The 15,256-nt window shown below is 38.7% G+C and overlaps 1 protein-coding gene across 1 annotated transcript in view; it reads right to left on the bottom strand.

Moving 5' to 3' along the window:
- The window catches only part of LOC120588009 (LIM and calponin homology domains-containing protein 1-like), a 240,320-nt gene that overhangs the window by 111,766 nt on the left and 113,298 nt on the right, over nt 1-15,256 (bottom strand). Inside the window, exon 2 of the mRNA XM_039845101.1 lies at nt 4,452-4,522. Within this exon, the coding sequence (XP_039701035.1) occupies nt 4,452-4,522 (71 nt within the window). The remainder of the gene's footprint in view (nt 1-4,451; nt 4,523-15,256) is intronic.

Genomic DNA, 15,256 nt, shown 5'->3' with positions numbered 1-15,256 from the left:
CATTCTTAGCAAGAAGGGAGGCTAACACAAAAACAGGTTAAGGGTCATAATTTGCTGCCCCTGATACAGATGAAATTCCATAGAGTTCTATCTAAATAATAAAAGTCATAGTCAGGAAAACAAGTCAGAAACTTTCATTTCTGGAATTATTTCAAAATGTTCTGATCAGGGTTCAAAGAATTAGATGGCTGCCATCAGCAACTCTGTACTGGGAGCGGCCTCCTTAGGGAATGGTTCTTTGCAGTCTTCCCTTTAAACCCTGAAGTCCTCAAGAACACAATGTAGTATTCAATTAACATTTTTAACAGCATGACACTTGTCACACGTCGCAGCTTTGTCACACTTTGATCCGAGACGTTTTATTTAATGTTGAGCAGAGGGCTCACTTTATTTGAGCTTAACCTCCAAAACTTCAACTATGAATACTTGGCAAAAGCAGCAGAAGAAGAGAGAGATGATTATAGCAAAAACATATCTACTATAATTCTATTTGGCACGTACGCTCTATTTTATACTCGCTATTACTGTAAGTTATACATTTATGTCTAAGTATTATCATATACGAAGCCACGCATATTGTACTTCACAGGCAAAGTAAAAGCGCTCCCAGGGTAATTTGGAGGCTACTCAATTTCTATCTTCTATGCTGCCCGTAGGGGCCAGTCTTTTCTCTCTCCTGTTGTTGTAGTTTTTAATATAGGTCCACCACTCTCATTTGTCACCATCTAGTTTTGATGCTTCCACTTAAGAAAGCTGAAACCTACATCCACTGACCACAGCGTCTTGTCCTCTCATGTCCTCACTCTTATTGGACTTGCCTTATTATCGCAAGAAGGACCACTATGCCTTGATGTTTATATTTTTCCAAGGCCACCAACTCAGTGAGACCCAGTCGTTATCCTCTGTACTGCACTTCTCCTCAGACTCCAGGTTTTTGGGCATCAATTCCATTCCACCACTACTCCCTATCCTCTTGCTTTCTTTACCCATTAAACTCTCAACTCTGGACACAGGACTGTAGGTAACAACAGCAAAAGCTAAGAAATCAGACTTCTGAATTTAAATCTTTCTTATTTTTATAAATTTAGCAAAGTTATGTAATCTTTTGTGCCTCAGTTACTTCTTTTGTGAAATGGGTGTCCTTATACACCACAGGCAAGTTTGGAATCAGGCTGATAAGAAGAAAACTAAACCCCAGCCTGAGAAGATGTCCTTTAGTTTGAAGAGAACTGTGAATTCTTTTCAGACTCATAAACAACTTGAGAAATTTTTAGTGAACAAAGAGCATGGTGTCCCTCCACAGTTGCAACCAACAGTTAGAGCCAATCTAACTCAGACAAAACGATGAGAGTTTGTTGAACAAAAGAAAGAATTCACCCATGCTGTTCACGTATTTTTCAGCTGGGGTCCTAACACTGTTATAGGACACTAGCTGGACTCTATTTTGAATAAAACAAAGTTGAAAAGCCCCAATAATTTAAAAAAAAAAATAGAACTGTATGTTATGAAAGCCCTAGCTTCAGAAGAGCTGAATTGCTAGTTTTCAAAATTTGAAATTATAGAGAGTTCTTATATTTTTAAATGTTGCTACACGAGTGGCAGTTATGGGTTAGAAGTCCTTAATCACCAGTATCCACAAAACTCTCTGGTTCTAGAGAATGGCCCAGCTTTAGGCATTCTCATCTACTCTCCAGAGACAGGTGTTAAACCTTTATGGATCCACTGTCTGGGAATCTTCACTTTCTTGAGACTCCCCCTAAACTGAATTTCCAGCCTTTTGGCCCCTGCCATCAACCAACCCCATGCCTGGAACAGGGGCCATCAACCAACTCCATGCCTGGAACAGTGTAAGTCTCCCTCCTGGCTAGATTGGTCTCTGGATACAAGTCCCACAGAATATACTTGCTAATCTCAGTCTGCAGCAGCCAAATATGCTCAAATTAAACCTAGCCCTGCCCCCATCCCTGACCAAAAAGGAGAGAGAAATCTTCCTCTACTGTTATTAGCTATCAGTGCATACAGCTCCTGGGTCATGTTTTTGTTTCTTATTGCTCTGTGGGTCCTGCCCTTAGAAATTTGTTTGCATCTGGTTTTCTCTGGCTACTAAGAAGGCTCTAGCTGGGACTCATGCTACTGGCTTTCCTTGCCTGGGGCCACCAAATGCAGTTCATCCCACACTTAGCAAACTGTTTGCCAGCTACAGTCCATGTGGAAGTCAGGACTTGACCTTGGTCCTTGGACTCCTTCAAATAGAGGATTTATCAACAATAACTCATTTGTCTTATGTTTTGTCCTACCTACCTAGACAGTAACATCTGTCTATGTCCTGTGTTGTCCAGTTTCCTCAGTTTCACCTTCGGGCTGTCAGCTGTACGAACTCTTTATTTATTTAAAGAGGCCCCTGCTATAATTTGTGCCTCTGTATTGTCTAACCATACTATTTCCTAACCATGGCCTGGACCTAAACCCCACTTCTCCACCCCTAAACCTAACATTCATCAGTGTGTTTGTAAAAGGCCACTGCACGCATGAGAGTATCCATCCTCTAACTCAATGTCCTCATCTAGGTAAGAAACAAATTCTATGTATGCAAATATCTCTAGATCCAGATCCTAGAGCCTTGCCTTCAGACAAGCCCACTCAATCCAAAGTTAGGAATCTAAAGGTTAGGAAAACAAAAATTGGTACCAAAGACCACCTGTAACAGAGCTAAGGGAGCATCATGGACATAAATTTTATCAGATTTGGGCTAGTCTGTTAACATTAGGAAAAAGGCTAAGTCCAGATTCACTGAAGAAGCAGGTTCTAGAATACAAGGTAAGTGTTAGGAGCCTGCCTGAGCTTGTCTCTGGTGAGATGCTAAACTAATTATGGTTCACCTATGAACTGAGCTCCGATTTAGATTCATAAAGGGAAGAGGTGGTGAGAGAAATAAGTATGAGAAGCGGGGAGAGATCATTGGAAGGACAGTATAAAAACGGCAATCAGGGGCTATAAATTTCTTTGAAGAAAGAAAGGCAGTGGGAGAGTAGGAAATAAGAGATGCTGATATGAAATGTGTTGAATGGTGCTGCATAATAATCAACATTTACATAGCAAATGTAATTTTTAAGGCACCTTATCCACATGATCTTGTTGAAATTCACAAAAAGCTTATGGAATAGGCAACAATTATAAAGTTTTAACACCATTTTAGAGAGAAGAAAAAGAGACTAGAGAAGGTTACCTTACTTAAGGTGTGAAGTAAGTACCTGAGTTCTAGTTCTCAGGCTCTAAAACCCATGCTCTTGAAACAGAGGGAAATGCTCAGTCTCTCTGACTCTATCTTGCTCAAGTCAGCAGGCTAAAGCTCCTGCTTTGGACATGCTAATCATTAGAGAAATTATGCTTGGGACTTGAGTTCTTACAAAACACCCTCTCCCATTTTCAGACTTTGGGTGGGTAACAAGTACTCTTTCAACTATTATCAGTGGGTCCCAAACAATATTCTGAAAGTCACCAAAATTGGAGTGCATTCTATGTGATTCATTTACATACAGTGCAAGGTAAGAGTTATGGTGACAGAAATCAGAACAGTGCTTTTCTATAGGTGGTTGAGAATGACTGGGAAAGTATATGAGGGAACTTTCTGTTCTTTATCTTGACCAAGGTATAGGTTACACACATGCACACAGTTTTCAGATTGAATAATTAAGAGCTGAGTATATACAAATAAATTTTTAAAAAGTACCAAAATTAAAGAACCTATTAAATATATTACAATTTTGAAATCTATGAAGTCTATCATCTATATTTATCATCTATCATCTTGATTATGTCTATCTATCTATAAGCATTAAGGTTCTAGGTTATTTTATGTTCAGAACTAGTTCACAGAAAGCTCTTGAATTCATCATCATGGCAGCACTCTATGACAAAGCCTAGGTTCAAAATATAAAAGTTAAACACTGCAATTATTGTTCACATTTGAATTTTGCTGACAGCACAAATTAAATATATTCGAGCTACTTCAGGAAAGCAGGCACACCGAGTAAATTACCTGACATGCTTTAAGATGCTATGAGTAAATAGAAGCACTGTTTGCACTTGGCACAAGCTGCTTTTGTTAGAGGAGTAGAGGGGAGAAAGGCCACTACTTTTACCACAATTTGGTCAATATCCTTCCAATTATGTGTGCTCAAATTCTTACATTGTAAAAGTTGGTTGGAACTGAGTGGCAGCTATCAGATACTCCTTTATCTAGTTTGAAAATGCCACAGTGCCTACCACCAGCTACTGAACTCCAACTCCCTCACCTACTTATATTTATTATCTAACCCAGTGATATTTTTCAATTTCAGATTCAAAGTATGAATAAATTCATAACAAAAACACTGTAGTTTTACAGACAACTTGAAGAGTATTAATAACTTTTCTGGCATAAAAATCAATTGAATACAGGCTATACTTACTCGCAGAGAAGGATTCCGTTTTCTAACCCTGTCCGAAAATCTTTCTCTCCAAAGCTTCTGCCGGTTACTTGCTACAAAAAAAATAAATAAATAAATAAGAAAGAAAGAAAGAAAGAAAAAGAGCATAATTTTCTGTTTTTTAATCAGGAAGCACAGTGGTTTGTTTTCTTTTTTCTTTCTTTTATATCTTCTCTCTCTCTCTTTTATATATTTAAGAGCCTTGAAATAATTGGTGGCATTCTAAGAATGGGAAAAATCTATTAGGTATGAATTTCCTTTCCATGTGTAGTTTTGCTTAGATCAGCTAATCTTAAATTTAGACCATTTCTTTGAAGGTTTTTTTTTTTTCCTTATCTAATACCTTTAAAAATATCTCTTCTTCCTGATAAGGATGTTACTTTTTGAGTGTGGCCATGATAAGTTAAGGCCATAGCCTCTTTAATCCTGAGGATACAATCCACAGACTTTCAAAAGCCAGCAGAAAGCACCACCTAAGGATAAACTGTCTATATGTTAAAACGTTAAGGGAGAATTGAAGGGGAAGACTTAAACCTCTAACCTACAAAGACTAAGATAAAAAAATTAAAGCCAATATCCATAATAACATGATGCAAAAGAGGAAAATAAAAGCTGGGAAATAAGAAACTGTGACAGCACAGAACTGATGGCCATTCTTGATTCCGCTGGCTCTCGGCAGCCCTTTGGCCTAGGCACCAGGGCATTCATTTGTTTGTTCCATATTTTCTGAGCATCTACAATATATCAGGTAAATATGCATACTATAAATCCTAAAGCAACCTCTAAAACACTAAAATAAAAAATTATAGCTAATAAAAAAGGAGATAAAATGAAACCATAAAAAATTACTCAAACAATAAAAACAGCAAAAAGAAAAAAGAGGAAAAGGAAATACAGAAGAAATAGAAATCAACTAAAAAACAGAGATTGCCAGATTGGAGAAAAAGGCAAGACACAACTATGGGCAGCCTATGAGAAATACGCTTTTAATATAAAGATAGAAATATGTTAAAAATACAAGAACAGAATAAGATATACCATGTTAACATGAATCAAAAGAAAGCTATATCAGACAAAGATAATTTTCAGAACAAAGATAGCAATATCAGACAAAGATAATTTTCAGAACAAAGATAGCAATATCAGACAAAGATAATTTTCAGAACAAAGAATAATACCAGAGACAGAGGAAGTCATTTCATAATGATAAAAAGTTAAGCTCATCAGGAAGACAAAATTACATTTAATTTTTTTAAAAAGCATCAGAATTTATAAGCCAAAACAGATAGAGCAGCAAGGAGAAATACACAGATTCACAACGAGAGTCAGAAATTTAATATCCCTTTTTGAAAACTGATAGAACAAGCAGACAGAAAATCAAGAGAATAAGAAAGACTTGAACAACACTATTAACCAAATTGACTTAACCGACATGTCTAGATACTCCACTGTACAACAGCAGAATACGCATTTTCCTTCTTAAGTTCACAGTAAACATTTATTGAGATAAGATCAATTTCTGTGTAAGATAATATCTTGGAGCTCCGAGCAAGATGGTGCAGTAGGAAAATGCAATGCTTGCCTCCTCATACAACCACATCAAAATTACAACTAAACTACAGAACAACAGTCACTGAGAATCGCCTGAAGTTTAGCGGAACATAAGTCCTTTAACTAAAGACATACAGAAGAAGCTTCAGAGACTGGTGGGAGGAGCGAAAACCATAAGAAGCTGGTCCAACACCCACATGTGGCAGTTAAAATCAGAGGGCTATCTTGACTGCAGAGGTCCCCCCTGAGGGGCAAGAAGTCCCAGCTCCACACCTGGCTCCCCAGCCCAGGGTTGCAGTAACAGGAATAGAAGTCCCCATAGGATCTGACCGTGAAAAGCAACAGAGATTGTGGCTCAGTGAGACAAAAAATGCTGGAGTGCCAGTCATTCTTCTTAAAACGCCCTAATACCAGCTAACTTGCTGACAAGACTCACTTGCTCTGAGCTCCAGCACTGGGGCAGCAGCTTGAAAGGCCCAAGAAACATATGGGAACAAACTGAATTGTCTGGCTTCAGGGCAAGAGGTGGAGGGGCAGCTTTCTCCCAGTCAAAAGTGCTGGCAGAATCCATTGTTCCTTTTTTGAGCACTTTATCTAAGGATGCAGACATGAAATGAGGGGTGAGGGAGCCAAATCTGAAGCTTCATCAACCTGACTAACACCATTTGCCCTGCCTTGGTGATTCCCTAAGACTCCGCAACACCCACCAAACTTGAAAGCCCACCTGAGCCACTTCCAGTGGCTTTTCCATACAGACGAACTGTCTTGTCTCATGTTGCCAAATTTCCTAAAATATCTCAAGTGTTCACACCCCAAAAAAACAGCATCTAGCCTTGGCATGCCCTATATTTCTTGCTAAGCAGCCCCAGGACTGCTGGTTGGTATTCAGCCTTGGTTCTCAGCTTAGCCTGTCCTAGGCACCTCCAAGCGCAGCACAAGTAGCAACCAACTGCAGACCACTTTGTAGCTCAAACCAAGTGCCCGAGGTAGTGCACAGGCAGTGGTTGACCTTGGCCTGCACCAGAGCCCCTCCCAAGATACATCCAACCCAACACACTCTGTGGCCAACTTCAGACCACACCAGACAACTCCCAACCACCTCCACAAATGACACTCTCAAAAGGGCAGACTCAGCAGGCACCAGAGCCCAACTAAAGTGAATCCTGCTCCCTAGGGTCAGCCCCTGCACATCAGCCTCTCCACTACAGTCCTCACAACCAATCAGCTAAAGGGTCAATGCCTCCCATTGATGTGCCAACAGCAATCAAGGCTCAACTACAACAGGAGGGCACACGCACAACCCACACAAGGGACACACCTGAAGTACCTGGCTCAGGTAACCAGGGAGACTGTGACACTGGGCTCCACAGGACACCTACTACATACGGCCAGTCTACCAAGACCGGGAGACATAGCAGCCCTACCTAATAGAAACAAACACAAGTAGGTGGCCAAAACAGGAAGACAAAGAAACACGTCCCAAAGGCAAGATCAGAACAATGCTCTAGAAAAAGAATAAACAAAACAGACACAAGCAGTCAGCCAGATGCAGAGTTCAAAACACTGGTTATAAGAATGCTCAATGATCTCAGTGAGAACTTCAACAAAAAGATAGGAAACATAAAAATGGAGGTAGAAGACATAAAGAAGAACCAGTCAGTAAAGAATATATTAGAGGGAATAACTGAAAGGAAGAATACATTAGAGGAAATTAACAGATTAGATGAAGCGGAGGATCAAATCAGCAGTTTAGAATATAAGGCAGCAGACAACACCCACTCAGAGCAGCAAATGGAAAAAGAATCCAAAAAATGAGGGTAGTTTAAGGAGCCTCTGGGACAACATCAAGCATACCAACATCACATCATAGGTATATCAGAAGGAAGAGAGATAGTGTGAGGAATTGAAAACCTATTTGAAGAAATAATGATGGAAAACTTCTCTAAACTGGAAAAGTACATAGATACACAAGCCCGAGAAGCACAGAGAGGCCCAAACAAGATGAACCTTAAGAGGCCCAAATCAAGACACATCGTAATTAAAATGCCAAAAGTTTAAAGGTTAAGAGAGAATCTTAAAAGCAGCAAGAGAAAAGCAGTTACCTAAGGGAGCACCCATAATCAGCTGATTTCTTTATAGAAACTTTGCAGGCCAAAGGGTTTAATATTTATGAATAATAAAATGGCAATAATTACATATCCATCAACAAGTACTTTAAATGTAAATGGATTAAGTGCTCCAATCAAAAGACACAGTGTGGCTGAATGGATAAGAAAACAAGAATTTTACACATGTTGCCTACAAGAGACTTACTTTAGATTGAAAGACACACACATACTGAAAGTAAAGGGATAGAAAAAGATATTTCATGAAAGTGGAAACAAAAAAAAAACTGGGGTAGCAATACATACAAGACAAAATAGACTTTACAACAGAGGCTATAACAAGAGACAAAAAAGTACCCAGTAATTCTACTTTGGGGTACTTATCCAAAGAAACCCAAAACACTAATTTGAAAATATATATGCATTTATATGTTAATTGCATTATTTACAAAAGCCAAGATATAGAAGCAACTTAAGTATCTATCAATGGATGAATAGACAAAGAGGTGGTACCTGTACACGATCAACATTACTGAGGAATAAAAAAAAAATGAAATCTTGCCATCTGCAATAACATGGATGGACTAGAGGGTATTATGCTTAGTGAATAAGTCAGACAAAGACAAATACCATAGGGAATACAGTCAACAATATTATAATAACTATGTATGATATCAGATGGTTTCTAGGTTTGAGGTGATGACTTCACAAGTTATATAAATGTCTAATCACTATGTCATGCACCTGAAACTGATATAATATTGTATGGAAACTGTAATTTTAAAATTTTTTAAAGAGTAAGTGAATTAGCATGTCAAACTCTTCTCACAGCGTCTGTCCCATAGTAAGAGCTCAAATTTCATTGTCAATATTGGCAACAGTAGTAGAATCACCATAATCTCATTCATGATTCCCCCTCTTCCAATATCTTTCTAGGTGTTTCTTCCCTGATCTTAAATGATGCCATACTTTACTGGTTGTCCTCCTAAATTCTAGTATCACCATACTGCATGACCCAAAAAGCATTTTCTTCTCTGACATGAATTAGCAGCAGGATAGTCAACCACTCACTCCTTTTTAATCACATGCCTTTCCTAGGCCACTCACCCCCAGACACTCCTACTTTCCTTCTACCTCAATTAATAAATACTCCTTTCTCTACTGCTGTAGGTACTTCTACCTCATTCATTTTCTAATGTAAAACATGGTTCCTTTTCTCCTTTTTTCACTTTTCCTTTGTTCTCTTTCTAACTACATACTGCCCTTCCCGAGGCAGTCCCATCGCTTTAAATATCTCATATACAATAGCTCATACATTTTTATGGATTTAAATATCTTGCCTTTAAATATCCTTAAATATCTTGCCTATGATAGATAACTCACACATTTTTATATATGGCTCTGACCCTTCTCCCCTCAAGTTCAGAATCAAATATACAATTTTTTACTCAACATCTCCACTGGCACAAATATTTCACATTTAAGATCAAAACAAAATTTGTGACATCTGTTCCCTGATCCAATCTGTTTTCCACCTCTGGTCTTCCCCATATCAATAAATGTCACCACCATCTTCATCCCCAGTAACATAGAGATGCATTTAAACCATCAAAAGGAACAATGTTCCTCCCTCCAAAATGTACTTGAGATCTGTCTTTTTCTCTCTGTCTCTACACAACCACACTAGTCCAAGCCTCCGTCATTTCTCAGCTGGATAACTGCAGCAGCCACCTTCATGGTCACTCTGCTTCCACTCTGGCCCCTCACAAGCCATCTCTCACACAGCTTCCATAAATCTTTCTATAGATCCATCTTGTGTCCTTCCTCACTACACCAGAATGAATACAAGTTACATATACAACCCCTTCATTTTACAGATGACAAAAAATAATGTCCTGAAAATTAAATGCCTTGCTCAAGACCATACAGCAAACTATTAGCAAAGATGACTAGAATCAGGTCTCCCTTCACCCATGCCAGGGATTCACTGTCTGCAACACTACCTTCTGTGGCACGTCTTCTTGTACTTATATTGCTATACTCTCTTTAATAACAATAGCTCCTTATATCTATTCAGTCTGGGTTGGCAAAGAAACAGCACAGAAGTCCAGGACTGAGGTTATTTAATCAACATTATCAGGCCATGATCCTCTCCAGCACTAGCTCTGAGTGCTTAATAGTGAGGATAATAAAATGTAATCTGCAGAATCCATTTATATTTTCATCATGTCATCAGAAAACCAGAAGGTGCTGTTTATAGCCCAGAGACTGACAGACTCCACTTAAAAAAATAAATCTAATTAAAAATACAGGCAATGCTCAAAAGCACCCTGGGAGCATTAAATCCTCTGATGCAGCCATTTTCGCTCTAGACACAAAAAATGGGTCAGTCCAGGAACACGTGAATGGATTTAGCAGCAACTGTGTTTGCACATCCTCCAGCTGTTCCTGCTTTACAAAGAGACAGAACAGAAGGTGCAAAGAAAGACAACACTCAAAGTGAGCTTTAACACAACAAAGTATTAGCAACTGATTTGAGAGCAAAAAGAAAGGACAGTCCAGAAAGAAAATGCTCTAGTGGAGTGGTTCTGGGCTTTGTGTGTTTTCTCCAATTCAAGGAGCAGAGACATGCTTCAGCCATGGTGTTATTTTTACCTGGGTATCATGTGGCTCCATAAACACGTCAGTTCTGGGCTAATTTTGGCAAATGAGTGTAACTGTCATTTAGTTCTAAGCACAGTGAGATATAAAACCTTTGGATCCAAATTGCAGATCTGATGTGATAACTTCCTATACACATTGTCCAGGTTAAATGAGACCTTAAAGAAACACTGTACATATCCAGAATACAACACATTATAAGAAACTGGCTTTCAAAATGCCAATGTCATGAAGGGGAGGGTTGCTATTCTAAAATAAAAGACTTAAGAGACATAACAACCAATTACACTGTATGCTCCTTAATGAAATGTCAATTTAAAAGAAACTTTATAGATGACATTTTGGGAACAATTGGGGAAATCTGGATATATACTGGTTGTCTGGTATTATTAGGGCTTCACTTTATTAAGAGTCACAATGCCATGGTGGTTATGTAGGAGGATGTTCTTATGCTTTGGAGATGAACGCTAAAGTTTTTAGAAGGAAAGGAGTCTGGTGTCTATAATTTATTTTGAAATGGTTAAAAAATTACTAAGGGTACGTGTGAATGTGTGTGTGTGTTTAAGAAGCAAATACAGAAAATATTAACAATTATTTAAACTAGGTAGTATTTATATAGGTTTCCTTGAACCAATTTCTTCCTTCCTTCCTTCTTCCCTCCCTCCCCTCAACTCTTTTGAATGTTTCAAAGTATAATGAAATGTTCTCTGGGGCTAGGGCTAAAAGTCATTCAGCAGTCCAGGGAAAGTACTCAGGTCACCCTGTGTACTCCTCATTTATTTCTAAGAGCATTTTTTCATTTTTTTTCACTGATGACCGTCACTTAGTTCACCATTAGTCATTTCATTTATATACAACCTTAATGCTAACATCATGTTCATTTATATTCTCTCACCTGCTTATACGCAGAAATAGCACTTGCCAGCCAACAAATCGACATGACATTAGCATTAAGGATAAGAAGAAAGGAGGGGTCAAACCCCTTGATTTCCTGATTTGGGGCAAAGAACTGGAACTAGAGGCTCAGCCAAGTACACACCATCCAGTGACAGAGAGCTGTCACCATTTGATTGATTTCACCATTTGATATTCTAAAAACTGATTGATTTCACCATTTGATATTCTAAAAACTAAACAGTATTAGCTAAGAATCCAAAGTAACCACAAAACAGTTGTACTTTCCCAGTATTTGGCATTACAAAACGCATAAAATTCAAGTTAGAAAACTATTAGAATTCGCTGAAACAAATTATCAGATTACCAAATGAAAAGAAACCATGGTAAAATGCCCATGATACAGGTAGGATGATCTCATTTTAAACAGCCAATTCTTTAAAAAGTTGGTATGATGGGCAACACAACTTACAAAGGAAAGCAAAGACGTGATCAATATAAAATGAGCGTGACTTTCAGAAGCGGGGAGGAAATTATCCCTGGGCCCAGTATGGGCTTCCAGGGTGGCAAAATTCTATTTCTTGATTTAAATCTACTTATTATCTTAAAAAAAATTTTTGCAATTATGATTGGCATATAATATATTAGTTTCAGGTATACAATGTGGTGATTAGACATTTATATAACTTACAAAGTGATCACCCTAATAAATGTGGTACCCACCTTACACCATACATAGTAATTACAATATAATCGACTATATTCCTTATGCTATACTTTATGGCCCCGTGACTATTTTGTAACTACCAATTTGTACTTCTTAATCCCTTCCCCTTTTTCACTGACCACTCAAACCCCAGCTCATCTGGCAACAATCAAAATGTTCTTTGTATCTATGAGTCTGTTTCTGTTTTGTTTATTTTTTTCTTTAGATTACACAGGTAAGTGAAATCACATGGGGTTTTGTCTTCTCTGTCTGACTTACTCTACTCAGCACAATTCTCTCTAAGTGCATCCATGTTATTGCAGATGGCAAGAGTTCATTCTTTTTTTAATGTCTGAATAATATTCCATTATATATATGTACCAGCTCTTCCTTTACTATTCATTCATTGATGGACACCCAGGTAGCCTCTATATCTTGGCTATTGTAAATAATGTTGCAATGAATATATGGATGCACATGTCCCTTCAAAGTAGTGTTTTGGGTTTCTTTGGATAAATACGCAGAAGTGAAATTACTGGGTCCTTCTTTCTCTCTTGTTATAGCCTTTCTTGTAAAGTCTATTTTGTCTGGTATAAGTACTTCTTTCCCAACTTTTATTTCCACTTTCATGAAATATCTTTTTCCATTCCTTTACTTTCAGCTTGTGTGTGTCTTTCGAGCTGAAATGAGTCTCCTGTAGCCAAGCCAGCCTTGATCTTCCCCTAGCCTGACTAAACTTTAGAGCAAGCTTCATCCCACCTCTCAGCCCAGAACCCCCTTTCCTTAGGGCATTTACTTCAGACAGCTTGTCACTGTAAATTCTTTCTCTGATCCTTTGAGATGGAAATATTTTCAAAAGGCTTCTTTCCTATTTTATGATCCAGGACAGTCTTTCTCAATCCCTAGAAGCCATTCCTCCTAAAATGTAATTTTCGAGGAAGATAGCGCCCTACCTCCCAGGCCCTCTGGGAAGGTAGGGATGAAACTCCAGCTGTAAAAAATTATTACGGTTTATTATTATAATGTTAGTAAATTATTATAAGTCCTGCATTAATTATTTCTATTAAATCTTACAGAAACCTGAACTACTATGCAATAAAATAGTAAAGTCTATCAACTCATCTTGGTTTCCCTGAGTCTCTTTGCTGTTAGGGTCTTGTTTTCTTATGTTTTGATTAAAGTATTTAATCCTTTTTCATTTGAAGTGACTGTTTTAATAGATATGTGGTTACTGCCATTTTATTATTAATATTTTTAAATTATTCTGTCTTCTTAAAGAAGTCCCTTTAACATTTCTTGTAATACTGGTTTGGTGGCAATGAACTCCTTTAGATTTTTCTTATCTGGGAAGCTCTTAATCTGTCCTTTGATTCTAAATGATAGCTTTGCTGGGTAGTATAATCTTGATTGTGGGTCCTAGCTTTCCATCACTTTGAATATTTCCTGCCGGTCCCTTCTGGCCTGCAAGTTTCTGCGGAGAAATCAGCAGACATAGTCTTATGGGAGCTCCCTTAGGTAACTGCTTTTCTCTTGCTTTGTGGCTCATTCTAAGTGGCCGAGGCTACTTGTCTTTAACTTTTGGCATTTTAATTATGATGTGTCTTGGTGTGGGTTCATCTTTGTTTTCTTGTTTGCTTCATCTTGTTTGGGACTCTCTGTGCTTTCTGGGCAAGTTTTCCATCATTATTTCTTCAAATAGGTTTTCAATTCTTCACTCTTTCTCTTTTCCTTCTGGTACCCCTATGCTGTGAAGGTTGGTACACTTGATGTTTTCCAGAGGCCCTTAAGCCATCCTCGTTTTTTGTTTTTGATTCTTTTTTCCTTTTGCTGTTTTGAGTGGGTGTTGTCTGCTACCTTATATTCTAAACTGCTGATTTGATCCTCTGCTTCATCTAATCTACTGTTGATTCTCTCTAACGTATTCTTCATTTCAGTTATTGTAGTCTTCGTTTCTGACTAGTTCTTTTTTACGTTTTCTATCTTTGTTTTGTTTCCTATATCTTTGTTGAAGTTCTCACTGAGAACATTGAGCATCCTTATAACCAGTGTTTTCAACTCTGCATTTGGTGGAATGCTTGTGTCCATTTTATTTATTCTTTTTTAGAGCATTGTCCTGATCTTGCATTTGGGACATGTTTTTTGTCTCTCCATTTTGGCTATTTCCCTGTGTCTTTTCTATGTATTAGGTAGAGGTGTTATGCCTCCCTGTCTTAGTAGAGTGGCTTTATGTAGTAGGTGTCCTATGGGGCTCAATGGCACAGTTTCCCTGTTCACTTGAGTTGGGTGCTGCAGGTATGTCCCTTGTGTGGGTTCTGTATGCTTTCTTGTTGTAGTTGAGCCTTGATTGCTGTTGGCACGTCAATGAGAGGGACTCACCCTTGGACTGCTTGGTTGTGAGGACTGGCCGGTGACAGGGGCTGACCCTAGGGATCAGAAGTAGCTTTAGCAGGGCTCTAGTGTCTGCCCTTTGGGTTTATTGTCTGAAGATGAAGCTACAGGAGCTCTGGCTTGCTTTGAAGCCTGCCACTGGGCATGCTGACCCCAGAGTCTCCTGGGAGAGGCTCTGCCACAGGCCAAGTTCAGCTGCAGCCTGTGCTCTGGCCTGGGCCACTTGGAATGAGCCACAAGGTAATCCGCAGTTGGCTGCCACCCACACTGGGCATGGAGGTGTTTAGGAGAGGCCAAGCTTAAGACTAAGACCAGCTGCCACCAAAGTCTGGATTGTGGCTGCTCAGCAAGATGCATGGGGCATGCTGAGGTCAGATGTTACCTGTTTGGGGTTTATGAACCTTTGAGAAATTTTAGAAAAGTCCACAGCATGAGCCAAGGCAGGCCATGGAAAAGCTACTGGAAATGGCATGGTGGGCCCA

This window comes from Pteropus medius, unplaced genomic scaffold, assembly GCF_902729225.1.
Source record: "Pteropus medius unplaced genomic scaffold, Ma_sr-lr_union100, whole genome shotgun sequence".
Taxonomy (NCBI): Eukaryota; Metazoa; Chordata; class Mammalia; order Chiroptera; family Pteropodidae; genus Pteropus; species Pteropus medius.
The sequence above is the reverse complement of the archived record's forward strand: the minus strand, read 5'-3'. Positions and strand labels throughout refer to the sequence as shown.